This window comes from Corvus hawaiiensis, chromosome 22 (genome assembly GCF_020740725.1).
Source record: "Corvus hawaiiensis isolate bCorHaw1 chromosome 22, bCorHaw1.pri.cur, whole genome shotgun sequence".
Classification (NCBI taxonomy): domain Eukaryota; kingdom Metazoa; phylum Chordata; class Aves; order Passeriformes; family Corvidae; genus Corvus; species Corvus hawaiiensis.
In genome coordinates this window covers 8,020,482-8,039,833 of record NC_063234.1, presented here as the reverse complement: position 1 = coordinate 8,039,833, position 19,352 = coordinate 8,020,482, and the positions used below count along the sequence as shown (strand labels likewise).

The window sequence follows — 19,352 nt, the reverse complement described above, 5'->3', positions numbered from 1 at the left end:
TCCCCTCTGTCCACCCCTCCCTCAGTGGGGGGGCAGTGGGTGAGGGTCTTCCTGGGCCCAAAAATCCCCATCCGCTGCTCTGGGTGCGGCTGAAAACCTTAAAGCACAATTTTTTCCCCTTTATCATCTCATTTATCCCCCCTTTGTCACCTCACACTCTCATCAGTGACTGGAGTACTTCGATCCCCTCCACCGCCCCAAAACATCCCCTGGGGGATCCACAGCGCGTCCCCCCCTCCCCGAGCACCAACCCTTACAAAATACTGCAATTTATTCCATCTCTTTCCTTCCAGAAATACACTTTTTACACCATTTCCGAGCTGTCTCTTAAATAAAGGCTGGGCCGGGGCGGGGCGGGGTCACTCGGGGGGCGGCCCCTCGGCCGGGGGGGCCGGGGCGGCGGCCGGGGCCGGCTCGGCGGGGCCGTCGCGGGGCCGGAACAGGAGCTCCCCGGCGGGGATGACCTGCTCTGCCGGCCAGCCCGCGGCCCCGTAGGGCTGGTAAAAGTCCGGCTCGGCCTGGAACATGACGAGCGCCTGGGCCGTGTGGATGCGCACGTGCTGCGCCAGGCTGCTGGCGTCCAGGAACTTCTCCCCGCAGGAGTCGCAGGCGTAAAGGATCTGCGTGTTGGGGTCTGCGGGAGAGAAACACACACCCAAAAATGGGGGAGGCGCTGGGGGCGAGCTGCGGGCCCGCGCCGGTATTCCCGGTATTCCCGGAGGTGCTGGGGGGTGGGATGGGAGGAGCCAGCCCGGTATCCCCGGAGGTGCTGGGGGGTGGGATGGGAGGAGCCAGCCTGGTATTCCCGGAGGTGCTGGGGGTTGGGATGGGAAGGGCCAGCCCGGTATTCCCGGTATTCCCAGAGGTGCTGGGGGGGGGTGGGATGGGAGGAGCCAGCCTGGTATTCCCGGTATTCCCGGAGGTGCTGGGGGGTGGGATGGGAGGAGCCAGCCCGGTATTCCCGGAGGTGCTGGGGGGTGGGATGGGAGGAGCCAGCCTGGTATTCCCGGTATTCCCGGAGGTGCTGGGGGGTGGGATGGGAGGAGCCAGCCCGGTATTCCCGGTATTCCCGGAGGCGCTGGGGGGGTGGGATGGGAGGAGCCAGCCCGGTATTCCCGGTATTCCCGGAGGTGCTGGGGGTGGGATGGGAGGAGCCAGCCCGGTATTCCCGGTCTCACCTGCTTCCTGCACCTGCTTCACCGCTTTGGTGATCTCGGCTTTAAGTGCTTCGGTCTCGTCCGCCGTCACCGCGGCCGCCACGGGCACCACTGCGGGGACAAGGGGGCACGGGGACATTTGGGGAGGACAGGGACATTGGGGGGGCCAGCTGGGCAGGAATTCTGCTCCAAACCATGGATCCTGCCCAGAGCCGAGGCTGGGAGCAGCTCCAGTGGGATGTGAGGCTGCCCAGACTCGGGTGCTGCACCCTTGGATGAACCCGCAGTGCCTTTGGAGGGCTCCAGGACCTGCACCCCATGGAAAAGCCCCAAACTGCCCCCCATAAATCAATCTCCCTTTTGGGGTGACTCTTGGGCCCCTCAAACTGCACCTCATGGATAAACCTCCCAGGGCAGCCCCAAGACACCCAAGCTGCTCCCCAGGGATAAATCTCCCCTCTGGAAGGGCTCCTGGGACCCTAGGCTGCCCCCCATGGAAAAATCTCATTTTTGGGGTGTCTCTTGGAACCACAAGCTTCTCCTTGGAGACCCACCCCGCTTTTAGGACAGTCCTGCGATGCCCAAGCTCCATCCCATGGATAAGTTTCCCTTTTAGGGTGGCTCCTGGGACCTCCAGGCTGCACCCCATGGATAAACCTCCCTTTCAGGACACTGCTAAGACCGCCAAGCTGCATTTCCATGGGTGTGTTTCCCTTTTGGGATGACTCCTGAGACCCCTAAGCTGCACCCCCATAAATGAATCTCCCTCTGGGAACAACTCTGGGACCAGCCAGCTGCACCCCAACGCTAAATTTCCCTTCTGGCTGGCTCCCAAGCTGCTCCTCATGGATGAACTCCCTTTGGGAACACCCGGGGGCCCCCCAGCTCACCCGTGAGCTGTGTGACAGCGGTGGCAGCCAGCGCCTCGGTGGCCAGTGTCACCATGTCATCGGATGCCACTGTGACAATGTTGACCTCGTCGCCCTCCTCGGGCTCCAGGATCTTGATGCCGGCCTTGCCCTGGTGCACGGTCTTCACGTGCGAGCGCAGGTTGTCCACGCGGTTGAAGCCGCGCCCGCACTTGTCACACAGGAACGGCTTCTCCCCTGGCAAGAGGACAGGGAATGAGGGGCGGGTCAGGGGGCGATGCCCAGGGGCGGGGGAGGATTGTGGGAGGTACCCACCGGTGTGGATGATGATGTGCTTGGACAGGTCACCCACGTTGACGAAGGCTTTGTTGCAGACGGTGCATTTGTGGGGCCGGATGTTGTCGTGGTGGCGGATGTGGTTGGCCAGCTGGCTCGACTGGACGAACCTTCGGGGATGACACCACGGTCACCACAGTCTGTGGTAACACCCTGGCACCTCCACCCAGCTGCAGAGGGCGAGTGGAGGTGCCCCCTGGTATTCCAACACCACAGAAGTGCCCCTCCTGAAATTCCCAAGGGGAATCCTCACCTCTTCCCACAGCGCTCGCACACGTAGGGCTTCTCCCCGGTGTGCTGGCGCACGTGGGCGATGAGAGAGCTCGCCTGGGTGAAGGCTTTCCCGCAGATCAAGCACTGGCACGGCTTCTCTCCTGGGGAAAACACAGGGAGAGGGTGGGCAGGGAGCACAGGGGGAAGGAGAACCCCTCGGGGAGGCGGGAGCGGATCCGTACCGGTGTGGATGCGGACGTGGCGCTGGAGCGCGCCCGGGTCGGCGAACTGGCGCTGGCAGTGCACGCACACGTACGGCTTCTCCCCGCTGTGGATCCGCAGGTGCCGCTTCAGGTTACCTGAGAGCAGGGCAGGCTGAAGGACACCGGAGCCTCCTCCCCCTTCTCCTCCTTCCCAGCGCCCCAGAAGCTCCCTCAGGAAAGCCTGTTGCTACTCAGGGAGCAGGGACTGCACAGGGATCAAGGGAAGTCACGTGGACCTTGACTGCGATCGGGCAATAATGTGGAAGGGGGGACAAGCACCCAGTGTTTGAGGGGATCAAGGGACTCCACTGGGATCATCCCAACCCCCTGGCTCTGCAGCAGGTTGGGAGAAGATGGGAGGAGAGGTCTCCATCTCCAAAATTTGCATGAGGAGCTCCTTTCCAGGGTGTGGCTCCCTGGGGAAAACCAGGGATTCGTGCAGCACAACCATGGCACTGTAAACCCGGGATGAGATCCTTCCTCTGGCTCTGATCCAGCCCCAGAACACTCCCTGCCCCTGCCAAACCATCCAACCCCCATCACTTAGCCCCCATCCCCATGTTACCTGAGGTGGTGAACTGCTTCCCGCATTCCCGGCACTTCAGGGGCCCATCTGCGATGTGGATCTTCAGGTGAGCCTTCAAATTCCCCACCTGGGGATGGAGAACGGGATGGAGAGAGCCCCAGACCACCCCATCTCCCTTTGGAGCAACCCCAATCCCCATGGATCCCTTCTGGAGTGGCCTCTGGGACCCCCAAGCTCCTCCTCATGGATAAACCACCCTCTCCAAACTCCAAGACCCCCGAACTGCATCCCACGGATAATCCACCCTTTCAAGCCCGCTCTGGGACCCCCAACTACACCTCATGGATACACCACCACCCCAGGACAGCTCTGGGAGCCCCGAACTGCACCCCATGGACAAACCTCCCTTCCAGGACCGCTCTGGCCCAGCTCCCGCTCTTTTCCCCGCTCCCCGCCGCACCTGGTTGAACTTCTTGTCGCAGTGGGGACACTTGTGCTCCTTGTCGGTGTCGTGCGTCTCCAGGTGGCGCATCTTGGAGGTGGGGTCGGAGAAGGAGCGCCCGCAGTAGTCGCACTGGTAGGGCTTCTCGCCGCTGTGCACCAGCTGGTGCCGCTTCAGGTTGCCCGAGGTGGTGAAGAGCTTCCCGCAGTCCTCGCAGCGGTACCGCGCCTCGCCCGTGTGCCGCTTCTTGTGCAGGTTCAGGAGGCTGATGAGTCGGTAGCTCTTCCCGCACTCCTCGCAGCCGTACGGCTTCAGCGGGCTGGGATGAGGTGGGAATGTCACAGCCAGCGCTGGCGTCTCCCTGCCCCAGTCTGAGCGTCACCCCCCAGCCAGACCCACAGGAATCACAGAATGGCTGGGGTTGGGAGGGACCTTCAAGCTCATCCTGTTCCACCACACCCCACCTGCCACTTAGACCAGGTTGCTCCAAGCCCCCCATCCAACCCCGAACCCTTCCAGGGATGGGGAGTCCATGAAACAACACAGAAGGCAAGAACAATTTGGACAACGCTCTCAGACCCAGGACGGGATTCTGATGGTGTCTGTGCAGGGCCAGGAGCTGGGCTCAATCCTTGTGGGTCCCTTCCAACTCAGGATTATTGTGACTCTGTGACACGGGCAGAAAGACAAATCTCCTCCCGGATATCCCAACACACCAGTGGATTCCCAAAGGACTCAACCATTCCCAGCAAACCCCACGTTTTTCAGGCACCTCTCCCTGGTTCCACCACGTACCTGTGCGTCTTCTCGTGGGCCTTGCAGGCGGCCGGGTCGGAGAAGGCCTTGTTGCACTCCCTGCAGGAGAAGGGCTTCTCTCCGGTGTGGATACGGATGTGCCGCTTGAAGTTCCCGGTGTGGGTGAACTCCTTCCCGCAGTCCTAGGGATGTAGGGATGGAGGGATGGGCACTGTCACCCCCGGTGTCTTCGAGGCACCCGGAGATGCTGCCCAGGAGCCCAGATGGCCTCACCTCGCACTTGTGTGTGACGGAGCCGTAGGCCTTGGACTCGGTGCGGTCGCTGTAGGTGCCGGAGCGCAGCAGGCGCGGCTCCCCCGAGTTCTCCTGCCCGGAATCTGTGCTTCCTGACTCATTATCCTCAGCGTTCTCCCCGTTTTCCAGCTGGGCTGGCTCCTCCTCAGGGATTTTACCCTCATCTTCCTCCTCCACGATCATCTCCCCCTCTTCCTCCTTCCTTTCCGGCTTCATCTCTGCAGGATGGTAGAAAATGGGGATGCTCAGGTTTGTGAGCAGCAGCAGAGGCACAAAATCCACCTGTATTTCCTAACCTAAGGAGACTGGGATTAGGCATCCCCTGTCCCCAGGGAAATCACAGAAACATTTGAGTTGGAAGGGAGGTGAAAGCTCATCCATCAGTCACCTTTGCCTGGAATCACTTTGAATTTGCAGGTGATTAGCCCTAAATTCCAAAAGCCTGTGCAGGCAGAGGAGAATTTCCCAATTCTCCTCACTATGCTCCATGAAAACTGCTCCCAGAGGATCTGTGCCTCACAAAACTCACACAATTAATTCCACAGAAAATGCAGGATCAAGCTCTGCCCAGCTTTGTCCCAGCCCTGCTTGCCAACACACCTCCTGTCCCGGCGGCGTCCGAGGCCGCGGGGCTGCCGCTGCCCACTGCGCTCTCCGATGGCTGCGGGAGCCCGGGAATGTCGGCCTTGGGATCCTCCTGGATCGCAGCGTCTGTCCCTGTGAGCACCGGAGTGTCAGGACAGGGTGTGCTGGGGGTGACAGCAGGATCCGGGGTGTCACCTCTTGGTGGCTCACCTTCCAGGCCAGCCGGCTGCTCCGCAGGCGCCTCGGGCTGTGCCGTGGCCTCCGGCTGCTCCTCCTTCCCCTCGGCATTGGGAACAGCTGCTTTGTCTTTGTCAGGCTCCCCCGGAGCCTCTGCCACCGATGTCTTGTCATCGGCCGTCACCTTGTCGGCCCCTGCGAGGGAAGAGGCAAAGCCATCCAGCAGCTGCTGCTGCCAGAAGGATTCCCAAATCCCACAAAATTCAGGGAAGCAGCGATTTTTCAACTGCTGGTGGTGCCCAAGGGGATCAAACCCCATTCAGGCACACCAGATGTACCCAGGAAATGGGTTTGGAAGGTGGCCAAGGAGCATAAGTGGATAAATCTTGGACTGGATGAAGCCTAAGTGGGTAAATCTTGACTTTCCCTGGATGAGGGAAAGCCAGGATGGTACATACCAATCTCAGGGGGCTGCTGGCTCATCCCAGGGGGATTTTCTGGGGGCACAGAGAGGGATTTGAGTGCGTTGCAAGCACTGACGATCTCCTGCATCTGCAGGAAACCTGCCACGGCCAGCACGTCCTCCACGTTGTCGGGGCTCAAGCTCAGCTTAGCCGTGTACATGAACTCCAGAACCTGGCCCAGGCCTGCAGGGGAGGTGACACAACCACAAATGAGCCCTCGCCCCTCACTCTTTCATTTTTAAACGCTCAAAATAACAAGCTGAAGAGACTCCCTTGAAGCCTGGGCAAGGAATTGTGTTGTTTAAGGAGCTGGGAGGGATCCTGGATAAAACCTGCAGGCCTACCTGCGGCGTTGCTGATGTCCAGGTGCACCACGTCCTTCTGGTCCACGAAGAGCATGCGGAAGTAGTCGCTGCAGGCGGCCAGCACGGCCTTGTGGGCCTTGAAGTCGATGCCGTCCACCACGAAGGTGCAGTCGCAGAGCAGCCCCAGCTGCCGCTGCTGGTTCAGCTGCTCCAGCACTTGTTGGCTGTGCTGCGGGAAATCCATGGCTGTGGGGAGGGAAAAAACCCGGGATGGGGGGTGAGGTGGGTGGTGAAACCACTGAAGGGGTCGTGGAGGAAGAGAGATCACAAAACACAACCTGACTGTCCTCGTGGTTAAAAAAATGGCCCAAAAAGGTGAATTTCAGCTCCTCTCCTGGCTAAATCCAACCCTGAACCCTCTCCTAGAACAGCCACGACTCCAGCACAGGGCTGGAAGGAGTTGATGGAACAGCCACGATGGTTTTTAGCCACGATGGTTTTTAGCCACTCTGACAGCATTTAGAACACAGCTATTGCTCCTCAGCTGGTCCAAGCAGCGAGCAGGAGCCTTGTCACCTCTGCAGACCCAAGTCCTTCCTCTGTGTCACGGCTCCTGCCAAGGCCACAGCATGGAAGTGTTCAGCCAAACCTTCCAGCTCCTGCTCGTTCCAGCTGCCCATGTCACAATACTGAGGAATTTCTGTATTTTTTTGTGTGTTTGGAGAGGGTTCTCCATGCTCGGAGCACAGCTTTGCCTGAGGAATGCTGCACATCACTGGAAACATGGCAAAACCCCAATTTTCCAGCAGGTCCTTGTCAGCAAAGTGCCACACTGTGGATTTTCTCCTGAGCTGCATCCGTAGGGTGGATGAAAGGTTTTCACTTGGCTTTGTCTCCCAACAATGATTCCCGTGCTGAAGGGATTGTTTCAAGGGATCAGCAAGGAGGGAGGAGAAAGGAAGCAGGAACTATCCAGTTATTGTTCAAGCAGGAAGTCCCCAGAGCTCTGGACGCTGAAGCAGGAAGGTTATGGCTGGGGAAACACTCCTGGATTCCATTCTCAGTGTCTCGGAACATTTCCAGCCCATGGAATTTGTTTTTCCACTTCACCAACTCTTAAATCAGGAGCTTCCAGTCAGGAAAAAGTGAGAGGTTTGGATCCACAACACCAGGCACTTCCAGTTCCTGTCCCTTCCTCTGCATCAGTGGTCAGAGGGAGCCTCCTCCTGTCAGCTGTGGGTGCCAGCAGCACTCGGGGAAAGATCTTCCTCCCAAGGATTCATTCAGCTTCCAAAGTCATTCCCAGTGTGGATGAGAGGCCACAACCTCTCTGACAGCATCAGATTGTGCACAGAGAGAGGAAGTTCTACTCCATTTTGTCGTTGCAATGAACTCCCTGCCCTGGCTTTCCCCCAGCTCTCCAAACTCCCCCAGTCCCAAAATACATCCCCGACAGCCAGGAAAAATACTGCATAGCACGGCCTGGTGTGGTTTGCAAAGCTCTGGAAAAAAGGGGGAGCATTTTCCCAGCAGGATAAACAAGGCTGTGTTCCATGCTCAGAGAGCTCTGCGCAGCAGGACCTGAGGAATCATGACAGTTTGATGCACTAAAAGGGTATTTTTGGGAATTTGTGGGAGGCACTTTGCATCTGAACGATGATTTTTAACGTTCCAGGATTGGACTTGTCTCAGCTTTGCTCCCCAGGTTTGAGAAGGGAGTAAAAATCCAGGAAACTCAACTCCTCCCCAAAAACTTCCTATTTTCTGTAGTCTCCTCTGTAACACTGTGTTCTAGCTCCCTCGGAAGCACAGCAGGGACAGGCTTGGAGGAGCTCTCTACACCCGCACCGAGCAGCCAATGTCACCTTTATCCACTAAAATCCCTGACTCCAAGGTTTAAAAATCCCAAACACCCGGACCCAGCCCCCAGGACTGGTGCCTGAGCTCACCCCTGTGCTGCGAGGAGTGGAGATATCCAGAGGATTGAGGGCCAGAGGGTTGTGTCTCCCCTCCAGAGGTTTCCCCTTTCCAGGTGTTCAGGTCAGTCTCTACGCTGCCATCCTGGGAAAAATGGGATGAAAAACTCCATTTTAAACCTCCAGTTTTGGGTGCTGAAGGCACCAAGGTACAAAATTGCCAATGCAGGACCGGGCACCTCCTGATTTCCCCTCGGGAGAGACGATTCCTCTCCCGACCTCTCTCCGACGCGGCTGTTGAGTCTCTCATTATCCAATTAAGCATGGAAAAGTTCATTATGAGCCCACCCACGCCCACCACACAGATAAATACAGCAGCTGCAGTCCCAGGGAGCTTCCCACGCGAGCTCTGTTAAGCGCTCTCGCTAATTAGCAACATCACCTCTCCCTTTCCCTGCCACATGAACATCTACCTATTAAAAACCCCCAAACCTCGCTAAATTGGAAAAAAACCAGTGATTTAAACATCGCTTTTCAAGGCTGTCACCACCCAGCCATCCATGCTGGGAAGATGAAAGGGGAGAGGGGAGTTGTTTCCTACCCACCGTCATCTCCCTCCTCGTGCGTCAGCTCGGGGAACAACGCGGCCCCAACCCTCGCTGCCTCTGCCCGGAGGGGTCTGTCCTCATTTCCAGGGATGGATCCTGCAACGTTTTCCATGAAAAAAAATGAAGTTTAGAGCTGATCTGAGTGGAGCAGCTCCACATAATAATAGCTACCATGGAATAGGGAAGGGCTGCGGCGCTTGTGGTCGGAAGCGGAAGGTGAGCTACGAGAGGGGAAATAATCACAAAGAGGATAAAATGGGATGAAAAGGAAATAAAATGAGAAAGACACGAGGAGAGGGACATTCTGGACGCCCCACAGGGAACGGACATCCTGAAGACCCCTTGGGTATTTGGATTTCAGGCTTAGGGATGTGCTGGTGCTGCTCTGGACACCGAGACATCACCTGAGCCTGAGATCTGCCCCGAAATCCCTTCTGTGTCTGCAGCGCCCAGGGATGACAAACCCTTGTCTCCTCGGGGAAAAACAACCTTTGGAATGCTGGCTGAGGGCTGGAATCCCGGGAGAAGCCTCTGATGCAGAAACGAAACTAAGGAAACGCGGCTGCTCCGGGAAATGTGTCACTCGCGCCCGCCCGCAGAGGGCACGGACAGCCAGGAGGGACTGTCACCTCGCCAGAAACGCCAGAACAAGGGAAAAATCCGTGTTTTCCTTGCGGCTTTCCCCGTCCCTGAGGTGCGGGGATGTGTCTGGCGCTGGCTCAGGGCTCTGACCCCCATCCCCGCCCTCGGGAGGATCTTTCGGCAGCCTGAGGGGACGGTGATGCCCCACGCCCGGGGGACACCGGGCTTCGTGCACGGCCTCGCCCGAGTCACCTCACGGCTGGGGGGGTCACACAGCGGACACCTGCGGAGGGGGTGCAGCCAAAAGCCCCCCCCCCCGCCCTCAGGACAGGCAGGAGCCTCTCGTTTCTCTCACGACAACCACGAGCCCTCTGCTCCCCTCATGACATCCAGAAGCCCCTCCATTCCCCTCACGACAGCCCCCCACTCCCCCACCAACCCCCCATTCCCCTCACGACAACCAGGAGACCCCCGCTCCCCTCACAGCAGCCAACAAACCCTGACGATAGCTAGCAGCCCCCCTCCCCCCCCATCGCGACAACCCCCGTTCCCCTCACAACAGCCGGCAGCCCCCATTTCCCAGGGCCCGCCAGCAGGACCGCCCCCCCCCCCCCCCCCCCCGCAGCCTGCCCTCAAAGAACCGGGGGCCGCGCACCGGGGTGACCCCCAAACCGGCTCCGTTACCCCACAGCCAGCGAGCCGGGCCGCAGACCCCTCCCCTCCCAGCGCCCGTGTTCCACTCAGCCCTCTCCCCAGCCCCTCCAGCGCTCTCCCGGGCCCCCCATGCCGTACCTGCCATGCCGGGCCCGGCGGGGCCTCTCCCGCAGCCCGCGGCCCTCACCGTGACACCGACCAGACAAAGGGCGCCGCCATCTTGGCGCCGGGCGGAAGCGGCGTCGCCCTGGCCCGCCCAGCGGCGCAGCGTCACTGCGCATGCGCGGCAGGGGCCGGTCACCTTCCCGCCCCTTCCCGCCTCAGAGGCGCCGCCATGACAGTGGGGGGGCGCGGTGCTGAGAGGCCGTGAGGGGCCGTGAGGGACAGAGCGGAGCTCTGAGGGTCGAAGGTTCTGGTGCGGCCGCCACCGCCGTGTTCATCGCTAACCACGTCCCCCGTCGCCATATCACCCCTATTTCAGCACCCCCGAGGTGGTGATTCCACCACTGTCCCAGTGCCTGACCGCCCACTGCATGAAGGAATCTTCCCTATATCTAACATAAATCTCTCTGCCGCAACGTGATGCCGTTCCTCTTTTCCTGTCACTTGTTCCCTTGGCTCCACCCTTCTGTCAGGGAGAAGGTTCCCGGTTATTGGAAATAATATACTTTTCCTAAGTAATTTTTAATCAGTTGTTTTAATTAATTGTAAGCAGCACTCACTTTTGGCCAGCACTAGTTAAGTTTCTCCACAGACTCTCGTTGCTCAGATCATTAAATCACCAAAACTGTAAGTTTGTTAAAACTAACCCTGACAAGCTTCAATAAAGCCAAAGGCATTTGAAAATTGGATATCTGGAATCTTAAATGTACGGCCCTTCAAGGACGTTGGAGTAACCAGAAAATACAGAGGACATTAAGGCCTGGAAAGCTGGAGATTCCCCATCTGAGAAGAAGATAATAAAATTACTACAGAAATCAATGACCGATAGAAGACAGAATGCTAAATAATAAAGAGAATTATGTGACTTAAAACCCCTGAACATTAATTTGTTTGCTGAAAATGTATAAATAAGTGAAAAAGTTTTGTATCGGGCTACAACGGTGCCCTTGATCCCCTTGTCCAGATCATTGATAAAGGCTTTAAACATGCCCAAAAAACCTGTTTTTTCCCCATCTTTCTTTCCACAAACGAGCTGCTGTGGGGTGCGTTTGGGGCTGGGCTGAGCCGGCCTTTCACCCACTCCACATCTCCCCTGTCCAAAAGCGATTTGGGCAGAAATAGGGCGTTTTTCCCCATTTTCTTCCTCCTGTCTCTGCACCGCCCTGGGCGAGGGCCACTAGATGGCAACCAGTGACCGGCGGTGGCTGCCGGGGTGGCATTTTGGGACGGAGCGGCCGCGTCCCATCGCCGGGGCTCGACGGCCGCGCACCACCGCTCCCCTCCCCGGAGCTCCCCGAGCCTTTACTGCCACCAACAACTTTATTCATCACTTTTAACCTCTTTTTTTTCTCCCTGCCACCGGGAGTCCCCTGAGTGACAGCCAAAGCAGCCGGCGGCCGTGCCTGGGACGCTGCCAGGTGTGTTAATGCCAGTCACGAGTGGTTCGGGGATGGACGGGATCGGGCTGCCCTGGAGCGGGAGCAGCAACACGAGCCGGGCGCTGTGTGTAGCCATAAACAGGCGCTGGCCCCGAGCAGGCGCCTCGGTGTTGTTGGTACACACAGGGAGAGACGGAGTCAGGCCCTTCTTTCCGGGAGGTTTTGGGGGGCTCCCCCCCAAAATAAACCCTTGGGTTTGGGGCCGCCATCCCGGCTCGTGCCGGCCTTGGGGCATCGCGAGGGCGGTGGGTGAGGGTGGGCGAGGGGAGGAGAGGAGGGTTTGGTGCCCTTCCAGGTGGGTCGGCAGCCGAACAGCTGAGGGAATGGCTCAGAAATAGAGCTTCGGGGAAGAAATGAGTCACCCCGGGCTGGAAATAAACAGGGCAGCGGGCGCCCGAGCAGCTCCTGGTCCGGGTTTTTGTCGGGATGGCAGAATATCGCTTACGGAGACACCCCTCGGGTCTGATCCCACACCCCTTTTTGAGTGTAAAGCATCAAGGAAACATCAAAAAACGGAGAAGGCGGCAGTCAGACGTTCTCAATAATTTATCCCAAGCTCTATATACAAAGACAAGCTCTGGCGGAGGGCTGGGAAGGGAACCTGGCTCCCGGCAGGACTCTTGGCACGCTGGATCTTCCCCCTCAACACGCGCCAGCTAAAAATTGCTGGAGCTGGGACTCCCCTCCGGAGTTTCTCCGGTGGGTGCCGGGACGCATTCGGCACAGGTCTGACCCCACGGTGGAGGGAGCGTTCCCATTCCCTACCCCACGTCCCACCTCCTTCCCAAATCACCCAAATAATTAGCGAGGGAGGGGAGAGGGGAGGAAAGGAGCCTCCCGACCCCTCAGATCTTGATCTCAGTCCGGAAGGTTTGCTGGACGTGCTCGGAGTGCTTGGCCGGCCGGCGCTGAGCCCGGATGGTCAACATCCCGTTGTCCCCCAGCGAGGACGACACGGACGTGGGGTCCACGTCTTCAGGCAGCTGGCACTTGTGGGTGAAGGTGTTCATGACGGTGCCGTCCGTGGCCCTCTGGGGAGAAAAAAAATGGGTGAAAAGGGGCGATTTTGGGGTGCAAGTGGAATGGGGACTCATCATTCCCTACGGTCACCATTAACTAATGGTGAATTAAACCCCGATGGGGTTGTGGCCGCAGCTGTTCGGCAATTGGGTGGGAGCTGGATGGTCCCCGCATCCCCCGGTGAGGATTTTGGGGTCCCCCGCTTTGGGGACGAACAGGGAAGGGAGGGAGCACCCACCTTCTCGGCGTGCACCTCGATCTGGTTGTTGGAGGTGGTGACGATGATGTCCTCGGGCGCGAAGTCGCTGACGTCCACCGTGAACTGATAGGTGTTCCCCAGGGTCTTCACCACGCCCGTGTTACCGGGGCGAGCTGCCGCACAGGGTTTGGGGGGGTCACAGTCACGGCTTGCTGCGGATCCCCCCCCAGATGCCTCCTGAGTGCCCCCCCAAACTCACCTGGGAACCCCAAGGTCTCCCCGTGGGGCCGGACAAAGCTCCCGAAAAGCTCCATGGTGCCGGCGGGCGAGGATTTCACCTTCACCCGCTGCTTGCCCCCACCTGCGACCCCCAGCTCCCGCCGGGGGAAAGAGCGGAACCTCCTTCCTCGTTCTCCTCCCGGCGAAGGCGACGCCGGATCGGTTATTTCGGGATATTTCGACTTGACGAGCTTTTTAAAGCCTCGTTAAGGCTCCCGGCCGCCTGCCAGACCTCTCGTAAAACCGGCTAAATTTAGGTCTTGCGCCGGAGACGGTGGAAATTTTTCCCCTCTCCGTCCCCCCCCAACTCAACGCCATGGAATGCGATGCCTATTATTAAGGAATAATCATGATAATTAATTAAAATACTTATTAAATCCTCCCCGCCGCTGGATGTGCGTTGGGATTGGGAGCTCGCGGGTGGCGGAGGGGGGGGGAAACCCGGCTCGCTCCGGCCCGAGCGGGTCCGTCGGATTCGTCAAGGTCGTTTTTAATGAGCTCCTTTGCAAACTCACTCTGGCAGCGGAGGCCGAGGCGGGAGGACGGGTGAGGGGGTGCTAAAAAAAAGCGGGTGCAGTCCCCAGAAAAGTCCCCGGGATGGAGCGAGCCCTCCCCGGGGGGGCGCGGGGGGAGAAGGAAGAGAAGGAGGAGGAGAGGGTGCTGGTGTCGGAGCACAGCTGGAGACCCTGCCCCACCGCCCGGAGAAGGCTCCGAGGTGAGACCCCCACCCAAAAAGGGGGATTCTGGGGGTGAGAGTTTTTGAGGGGCTCAGCACCCTGTTCCCCCCGTCGCAGGGTGCTTGGAGTGGGTGAAGCGGCAGCTTTTCCGCGTCGGGGAGGATTGGTACTTCCTCTTCATTCTGGGGGTCCTCATGGCCACCATCAGCTTCACCATGGACATCATCGTTGCCAGGCTCTACGCAGGTAAACGAGGGGTGCCCTGGGGGGCTTCACCGGCGTTTGGGGTTCACCGAGAATATGGGGGGGGTCTTTTGGGGGGTGCATCTCCCCTCCTGACACCTCTCCTCCAGCCCACACGTGGCTGTACCGAGAGATTGGGGACATCGGGGTGCTCAAGTACCTCTCGTGGACCCTGTACCCCACGGCACTGGCCGCCTTCTCCACCGGCTTCTCCCAGAGCATCACCCCGCACTCCGGAGGTGAGCCAGCTGCACCCCGACCTCCCTGGCTCCCTAAAATTCCCCCTCGGTAATGGGGGACATCTAAAATTTGGATCCTCCCCCCCTCCCCCAGGCTCCGGCATCCCAGAGCTGAAGACCATCCTGATGGGTGTGGTGCTGGAGGACTACCTGGCCATCCGGAACTTCGGAGCCAAGGTGGTGGGGCTGACCTGCACCCTGGTGTGCGGCAGCACCCTTTTCCTTGGGAAAGTGGTGAGGGATCCCCTTCTGAACCCCAGAATCCCCAGCGGTTTCAGTTGGTGCCGAGGTGGGGGGGATGCTCAACACTGTGTCCGCCCCAGGGTCCCTATGTCCACCTCTCCGCCATGGCCGCAGCATATCTGGGGAAGATGAGGACCACGGTCACGAGGGAGTATGAGGTGGGGGTGCCACTGCCCAAAAAATGAATGGAGGGATTTTATTTTACCACCCCAAAAAGTTGGGGTTGGGCCTAAACCCCCCCACCCTACAGAACAAGTTCAAGCAGCATGAGATGCTGGTGGCAGCACAAGCCGTCGGGGTGGCCACAGTCTTCGGGGCGCCCATCAGCGGTGAGGACCCCCCCACTCCCACCCTGGGCACCCCTAAACCTCGCCCTGATCCCTTTCCCCGTTTTTCCAGGGGTGCTTTTCAGCATCGAGGTGATGTCCTCCCACTTTGCCGTGCGGGATTACTGGCGCGGCTTTTTCGCCGCCACCTGCGGCGCCTTCATGTTTCGGCTCCTGGCCGTGTTCAACAGCGAGCAAGGCAAGGCAGTGTGGGCAGGATGTATCCCCCCTTCCCCTTTACCCTCCCCCTGTGGCATTTTTGGGGTGCTCACCCCCACACCCTCATTCCTCTCCCCCCTCCCAGAAACCATTGCCGCTGTTTTTAAGAGTGACCTCCAGATTGATTTTCCCTTCGACCTCCTGGAGACCTTTTTCTTTGTGATTTTGGGGTACGGAGGGTCTGGTTTTGGGGAGTTGTCTGTGCCCTGCCTGTGCCCGGCCTGTACCGTACCTGCCCTCTCCTCACAGGACCATCTGCGGGATCGTGGCCTGTGCTTATCTCTTCTGCCAGCGCTGGACGATGGTGGCCGTCAAGAAGAACTGGCTGACGGCCAAGCTCTTGGCCACTGAGTCCGTACTGGGCATCCATCCATCCGTCTGTCTGCACCCTGCACCCTCTCTGTCCGTGTGTCCGTGCCCTGCAGGCTCTGTGTGTCCCTGTGTCCTTCCCATACACCCTGGGTGTCCCTATGTCCCCCCCCGCACCCTGGCTGTCCATGTGTCCACCCCGTGCATCCTGCCCATTCCCTCTGAGTGTCCGTATGTCCACCCTGTGCACTCTGGCCACCCCTGCATCCACCCCATACACCCTCCACATCAACCCCATGCACCCCAAGTGTCCCTATATCCCCTCTCTGCATGCTGCCCACCCCACCCCATCCACCCTGGGTGTCCACGTGTCCACCCTGTGCACCGTGACCGCTAACCCGATCTGCCCCGGGTGTCCCTGGATCCCCCCCGTCCGTCCATCCATCTGTCCCCACGCCCCCAGCCCCCCGTGTTCCCCCTGCAGCAAACCCGTGTACACAGTGCTGGTGGTGCTGCTCCTCGCCTCCATCACCTTCCCGCCCGGCCTGGGGCAGTTCATGGCCTCCAGGGTGAGTGGGGACACGGGGGGCTCCCTGGGGACCCCAAAACCTCCCACTGGGGGCTCAGGGTGTCCATTTGTCCATCCATCCAGCTCACCATGAAGGAATATCTCACCTCCCTCTTCGACAACCGCACGTGGGGCGCACTGGCCCCCAACGCCTCGGGGATGGCCAAGCCTGGGGGGCTCTGGCAGGAGTGGGACCATCCCTCTGCCACCATCTATGGCACCTTGACCTTCTTCCTGCTCATGAAGGTAACCATGGCCCCCCAAATCTCTGGCTGGGCCCCCCAACACAATGTCCCCATGGGGTGACCCCCCCTGTGTCTGCTGGCCCCCCCAGTTCTGGATGCTGATCCTGGCCACCACCCTGCCCCTGCCAGCCGGGTACTTCATGCCCATCTTCATCTACGGTGAGTTGGGGCCTGGGGGGACACGGGGGGACAGCCAGGCTGAGGGGGACATGATGGAGACAGCCAGGCCTGGGGAGGAGTGCAGGGGGTGCATTCAGCCCTTGGAGTGGGGGTACAAGGGGGTGTGGAGTACAGGGGATCCATCAGCTCTGGGAGGGCTGCAGGAGGGTGCTCACCTCTACCTCCACCATTTTTGGGGGTGGCTGCTGGGATCTTCCCACCTTCCCTCCTCCCCCAATTTTAGGAGCGGCCATCGGGCGCTTGATGGGGGAGGTGGTGGCCCTGCTCTTCCCACGGGGGCTCCATTCAGAAGGACCCCCACGGCCCATCATTCCTGCTGGCTACGCCCTGGCCGGTGAGTCTGGGGCTGGGGGGGGACCCCCCACGGGCGGGGGGACACCCACCCCCATCCCCTGACCCCCGCTCCCCCCCGCCAGGCGCAGCCGCCTTCGCGGGCTCGGTGACCCACGCGGTGTCCACGGCCCTGCTGGTGTGCGAGGCCACCGGGCACCTGGGCCACGTCCTGCCCACCGTGCTGGCCGTGCTGGTGGCCAACGCCATCAGCCAGAAGAACCAACCGTCCTTCTACGACGCCGGCATCATTGTCAAGAAGCTGCCCTACCTGCCCCCCATTCGCAGCCGGCACATTGCGTAAGCCCCTGCCCCAAAACCCCGTGTCTGGGGGGGATTCTCCAGGAAACGATGGAAATTTGGGGGGTTTTGTGCTCACCAGCTCCTACCGAGTGGTGGTGGAGGAGTTCATGGAGCGCCAGGTGGTGGCCTTGGCCAAGGGGGACAGTTTCCAGGAGGTGCTGGTGGCCTTGGACGCCTCTGCTGACACCGAGTACCCCGTGGTGGAGAGCACAGGTGGGATGTGGGGTCTGGGGGGTCACTGTCACCATGGGGGATGGCCAGCAAGTCCCTGACCCTGTGGTGGCCCTTCTGTGTCCCCAGTGCGTCCCCACAGTGCCCACTTGATATTCCCATGCTGTGTCCATACCATGCCCACGCTGTCCCTATGGGGTGCTCCTGCGGTGTCCTCATTCTGCTCTTTTGGTGTCCTTCGATATTCCCAGGATGTCCTGTTCCTGTTGCTGTCCACGTGTTGTCCCCTCGATCTTGCCATGGTGCCACCTCCGTATTCCCATACTGTCCCCATGGTGTCTCTGTACTGTATCTATGCTGTCCCCATCCCCTTTGGTGTCCCCATGCTGTTCCCTCAACATTCCCATTCTGTCTCCATGGTGCACCTATGGGGCGTCCCCTTGATATTCCCGTCCTGTCCTCATACCGTCACCCTGCCTGTCCCTATGGGATGTCCCCTTGCTGTCCCCAGTCCCTCCCCCTGTTATTCCCATACTGTCCCCTTGGTGTCCCCCTGGTATTCCCATGCTGTCCCCATACTGTCCCCACTCTCCAGGGTCCCCCACGCTGGTGGGCACCGTCAGCAGGTCCCAGCTGGTCACCTTCCTCCAGAGCCACGAGCACCCTCAGGCCCCCCAAGGGGACAAGGTAAACGAGGTGGGGGGCACCCCACCGCACCCAAAAAGTTGCTTTTCCACCCCAAAATTAACATGTCACCTTCCCCAAGCTGGCCACCGTGGGGACGCTCGGGGACGACTGTGCCATCGAGCCCATCATGCTCCAGTTCTCCCCGTGGACCTCCCTGCACCAGGTTTGGGGAGGGGGAGACGTGTCCAGGGACCCCCCCCCCCCCCCCCAGTTCTGTGTCGCACTGAGGGGACACGGCGAGGGTGGTTTTGTCCCCATGTCCCTGTTGTCCCTTTCCCAGGCCTATCACCTCTTCCAGCTGCTGAAGCTGCAGCGAGTCTTTGTCACCCGCTCTGGGGAGCTGGTGGGAGCCGTGAGCAGGGCGGAGGTGAGGGGGAAAAAGGGGGGAAAAGGGGGAAAAAAGGGAAGAAAGGGAGGGGGAAAGGGGAAAAAGGGAAGGAAAAAGGGGGCAATGGGAGGAAAAGGGGCAGGGAAAGGAAGAGGAAAAGAGGGGGAAAGGAGGAGGAGGAAAAGAGGAGAAAAAGGAGGAGGAGGAAAAGAGGAGAAAAAGGAGGAGGAGGAAAAGTGGGGGAAAGCCCCGGTCCCACCTTCTCTGTCCCCTTCCAGCTGTGGAGAGCGATCGAGGAACTCGCCAACCCCAAGTGATGAGGTTTTGGGACCACAGGGGACCCCTCCCCAGGGATGTCCCCCATGGAGAGAGGGGGAGTCCTGACCCCCCAGGTGTTGTGGGGGGTCTGGGCTGGGGGCGCCGGTTCTCCAGCAGAGCGTGTCGTGCATTAAATTCATCAACCCGTCAATGCTTCCTCCTCCTCCAGCCCTGCCGATTTCTTTTTGGGGGGGTCACGGCAACCCAACGGCAACGCTTAAAACTCCCCAAATCACCCCAAAACTGCCCCAGGACATGCACTGAAGCGCCCTGTCTCTGTGACGCCCTCCTATGCCCCCCCCCCCCCCCCAAAATGATCAGCACTTAATTATCCTTATTTTAATTACTGCAATTAATAAGGGGGTGGGTGTTTAGTGACCCCGAAATCCGGGGGAAGTGGGGGGCTGAGACTCCCCAGCCCTTTGGTGACCCCCGGACCGGGGCGCAGCGGGTTTGGGCGGCGCATCGGGCGCTAACGAAGCCGTAATTAAACCCGGGGGGTTAATTAGGCGCGGCGGGGCAGGTTGGGCAGGGCGGGCATGCCCGGGCCCGGCGCAGGACGGGTGAAGCGGGGTCAGCGCCAGGGAGACACCCCAAAAGTGGGGCAGGAGCTGGGCTGGGCTCCGCGCTGGGCGCTGGGAGCGGGGCTGGGCTGCGGCACCCACGGGAGGCGCTCGGAGGGGCGAGGGGAAGCGAGGGGGGCGAGGGGAAGCGAGGGGG

At 59.9% G+C, this 19,352-nt stretch overlaps 3 protein-coding genes across 3 annotated transcripts; 1 reads left to right on the top strand and 2 right to left on the bottom strand.

Moving 5' to 3' along the window:
- Nucleotides 1-253: 253 nt before the first annotated feature.
- ZBTB17 (zinc finger and BTB domain containing 17) lies at nucleotides 254-10,401 on the bottom strand. Its single transcript, XM_048326559.1, has 17 exons — nucleotides 10,286-10,401; nucleotides 8,909-9,007; nucleotides 8,337-8,448; nucleotides 6,427-6,633; nucleotides 6,077-6,265; nucleotides 5,652-5,813; nucleotides 5,457-5,573; nucleotides 4,836-5,074; nucleotides 4,602-4,744; nucleotides 3,825-4,125; nucleotides 3,404-3,491; nucleotides 2,818-2,934; nucleotides 2,616-2,736; nucleotides 2,342-2,472; nucleotides 2,048-2,263; nucleotides 1,179-1,268; nucleotides 254-634 (listed from the first exon to the last, which is right to left on the bottom strand). Exons 2-17 carry the CDS (start codon nucleotides 8,912-8,914, stop codon nucleotides 360-362), a joined length of 2,514 nt encoding a protein of 837 aa, XP_048182516.1. The 5' UTR covers nucleotides 8,915-9,007; nucleotides 10,286-10,401; the 3' UTR covers nucleotides 254-359.
- A 1,878-nt stretch (nucleotides 10,402-12,279) lies between these two features.
- HSPB7 (heat shock protein family B (small) member 7) lies at nucleotides 12,280-13,426 on the bottom strand. Its single transcript, XM_048326603.1, has 3 exons — nucleotides 13,227-13,426; nucleotides 13,007-13,140; nucleotides 12,280-12,779 (listed from the first exon to the last, which is right to left on the bottom strand). The coding sequence occupies exons 1-3, from the start codon at nucleotides 13,279-13,281 to the stop codon at nucleotides 12,594-12,596; spliced, it is 375 nt and encodes a 124-aa protein (XP_048182560.1). The 5' UTR covers nucleotides 13,282-13,426; the 3' UTR covers nucleotides 12,280-12,593.
- A 247-nt stretch (nucleotides 13,427-13,673) lies between these two features.
- CLCNKA (chloride voltage-gated channel Ka) lies at nucleotides 13,674-18,788 on the top strand. Its single transcript, XM_048326602.1, has 19 exons — nucleotides 13,674-13,961; nucleotides 14,041-14,169; nucleotides 14,277-14,405; nucleotides 14,500-14,639; nucleotides 14,729-14,806; nucleotides 14,899-14,977; nucleotides 15,048-15,173; nucleotides 15,279-15,363; nucleotides 15,443-15,544; nucleotides 15,987-16,071; nucleotides 16,155-16,316; nucleotides 16,405-16,474; nucleotides 16,719-16,829; nucleotides 16,912-17,125; nucleotides 17,208-17,341; nucleotides 17,895-17,986; nucleotides 18,066-18,149; nucleotides 18,267-18,353; nucleotides 18,593-18,788. Exons 1-19 carry the CDS (start codon nucleotides 13,844-13,846, stop codon nucleotides 18,629-18,631), a joined length of 2,064 nt encoding a protein of 687 aa, XP_048182559.1. The 5' UTR covers nucleotides 13,674-13,843; the 3' UTR covers nucleotides 18,632-18,788.
- The last annotated feature ends 564 nt before the right edge of the window (nucleotides 18,789-19,352 follow it).

What these genes read in the sequence shown, in the direction of transcription:
- ZBTB17 (XM_048326559.1), bottom strand. An exon ending in GAAGCAGTTCACCACCTCAG is followed by an intron (nt 2,935 to 3,403) that starts GTAACATGGGGA and finishes CCCTGCTCTCAG; the next exon opens with GTAACCTGAAGCGGCACCTG. An exon ending in TGCGAGCGCTGTGGGAAGAG is followed by an intron (nt 2,473 to 2,615) that starts GTGAGGATTCCC and finishes TCATCCCCGAAG; the next exon opens with GTTCGTCCAGTCGAGCCAGC.
- HSPB7 (XM_048326603.1), bottom strand. Translation starts at nt 13,281, where the DNA reads ATGGAGCTTTTCGGGAGCTTTGTCCGGCCCCACGGGGAGACCTTGGGG. An exon ending in GGAGACCTTGGGGTTCCCAG is followed by an intron (nt 13,141 to 13,226) that starts GTGAGTTTGGGG and finishes CCTGTGCGGCAG; the next exon opens with CTCGCCCCGGTAACACGGGC. An exon ending in TCGAGGTGCACGCCGAGAAG is followed by an intron (nt 12,780 to 13,006) that starts GTGGGTGCTCCC and finishes TTTTCTCCCCAG; the next exon opens with AGGGCCACGGACGGCACCGT.
- CLCNKA (XM_048326602.1), top strand. Translation starts at nt 13,844, where the DNA reads ATGGAGCGAGCCCTCCCCGGGGGGGCGCGGGGGGAGAAGGAAGAGAAG. An exon ending in CGTTGCCAGGCTCTACGCAG is followed by an intron (nt 14,170 to 14,276) that starts GTAAACGAGGGG and finishes CCTCTCCTCCAG; the next exon opens with CCCACACGTGGCTGTACCGA. An exon ending in GAGCCGTGAGCAGGGCGGAG is followed by an intron (nt 18,354 to 18,592) that starts GTGAGGGGGAAA and finishes GTCCCCTTCCAG; the next exon opens with CTGTGGAGAGCGATCGAGGA.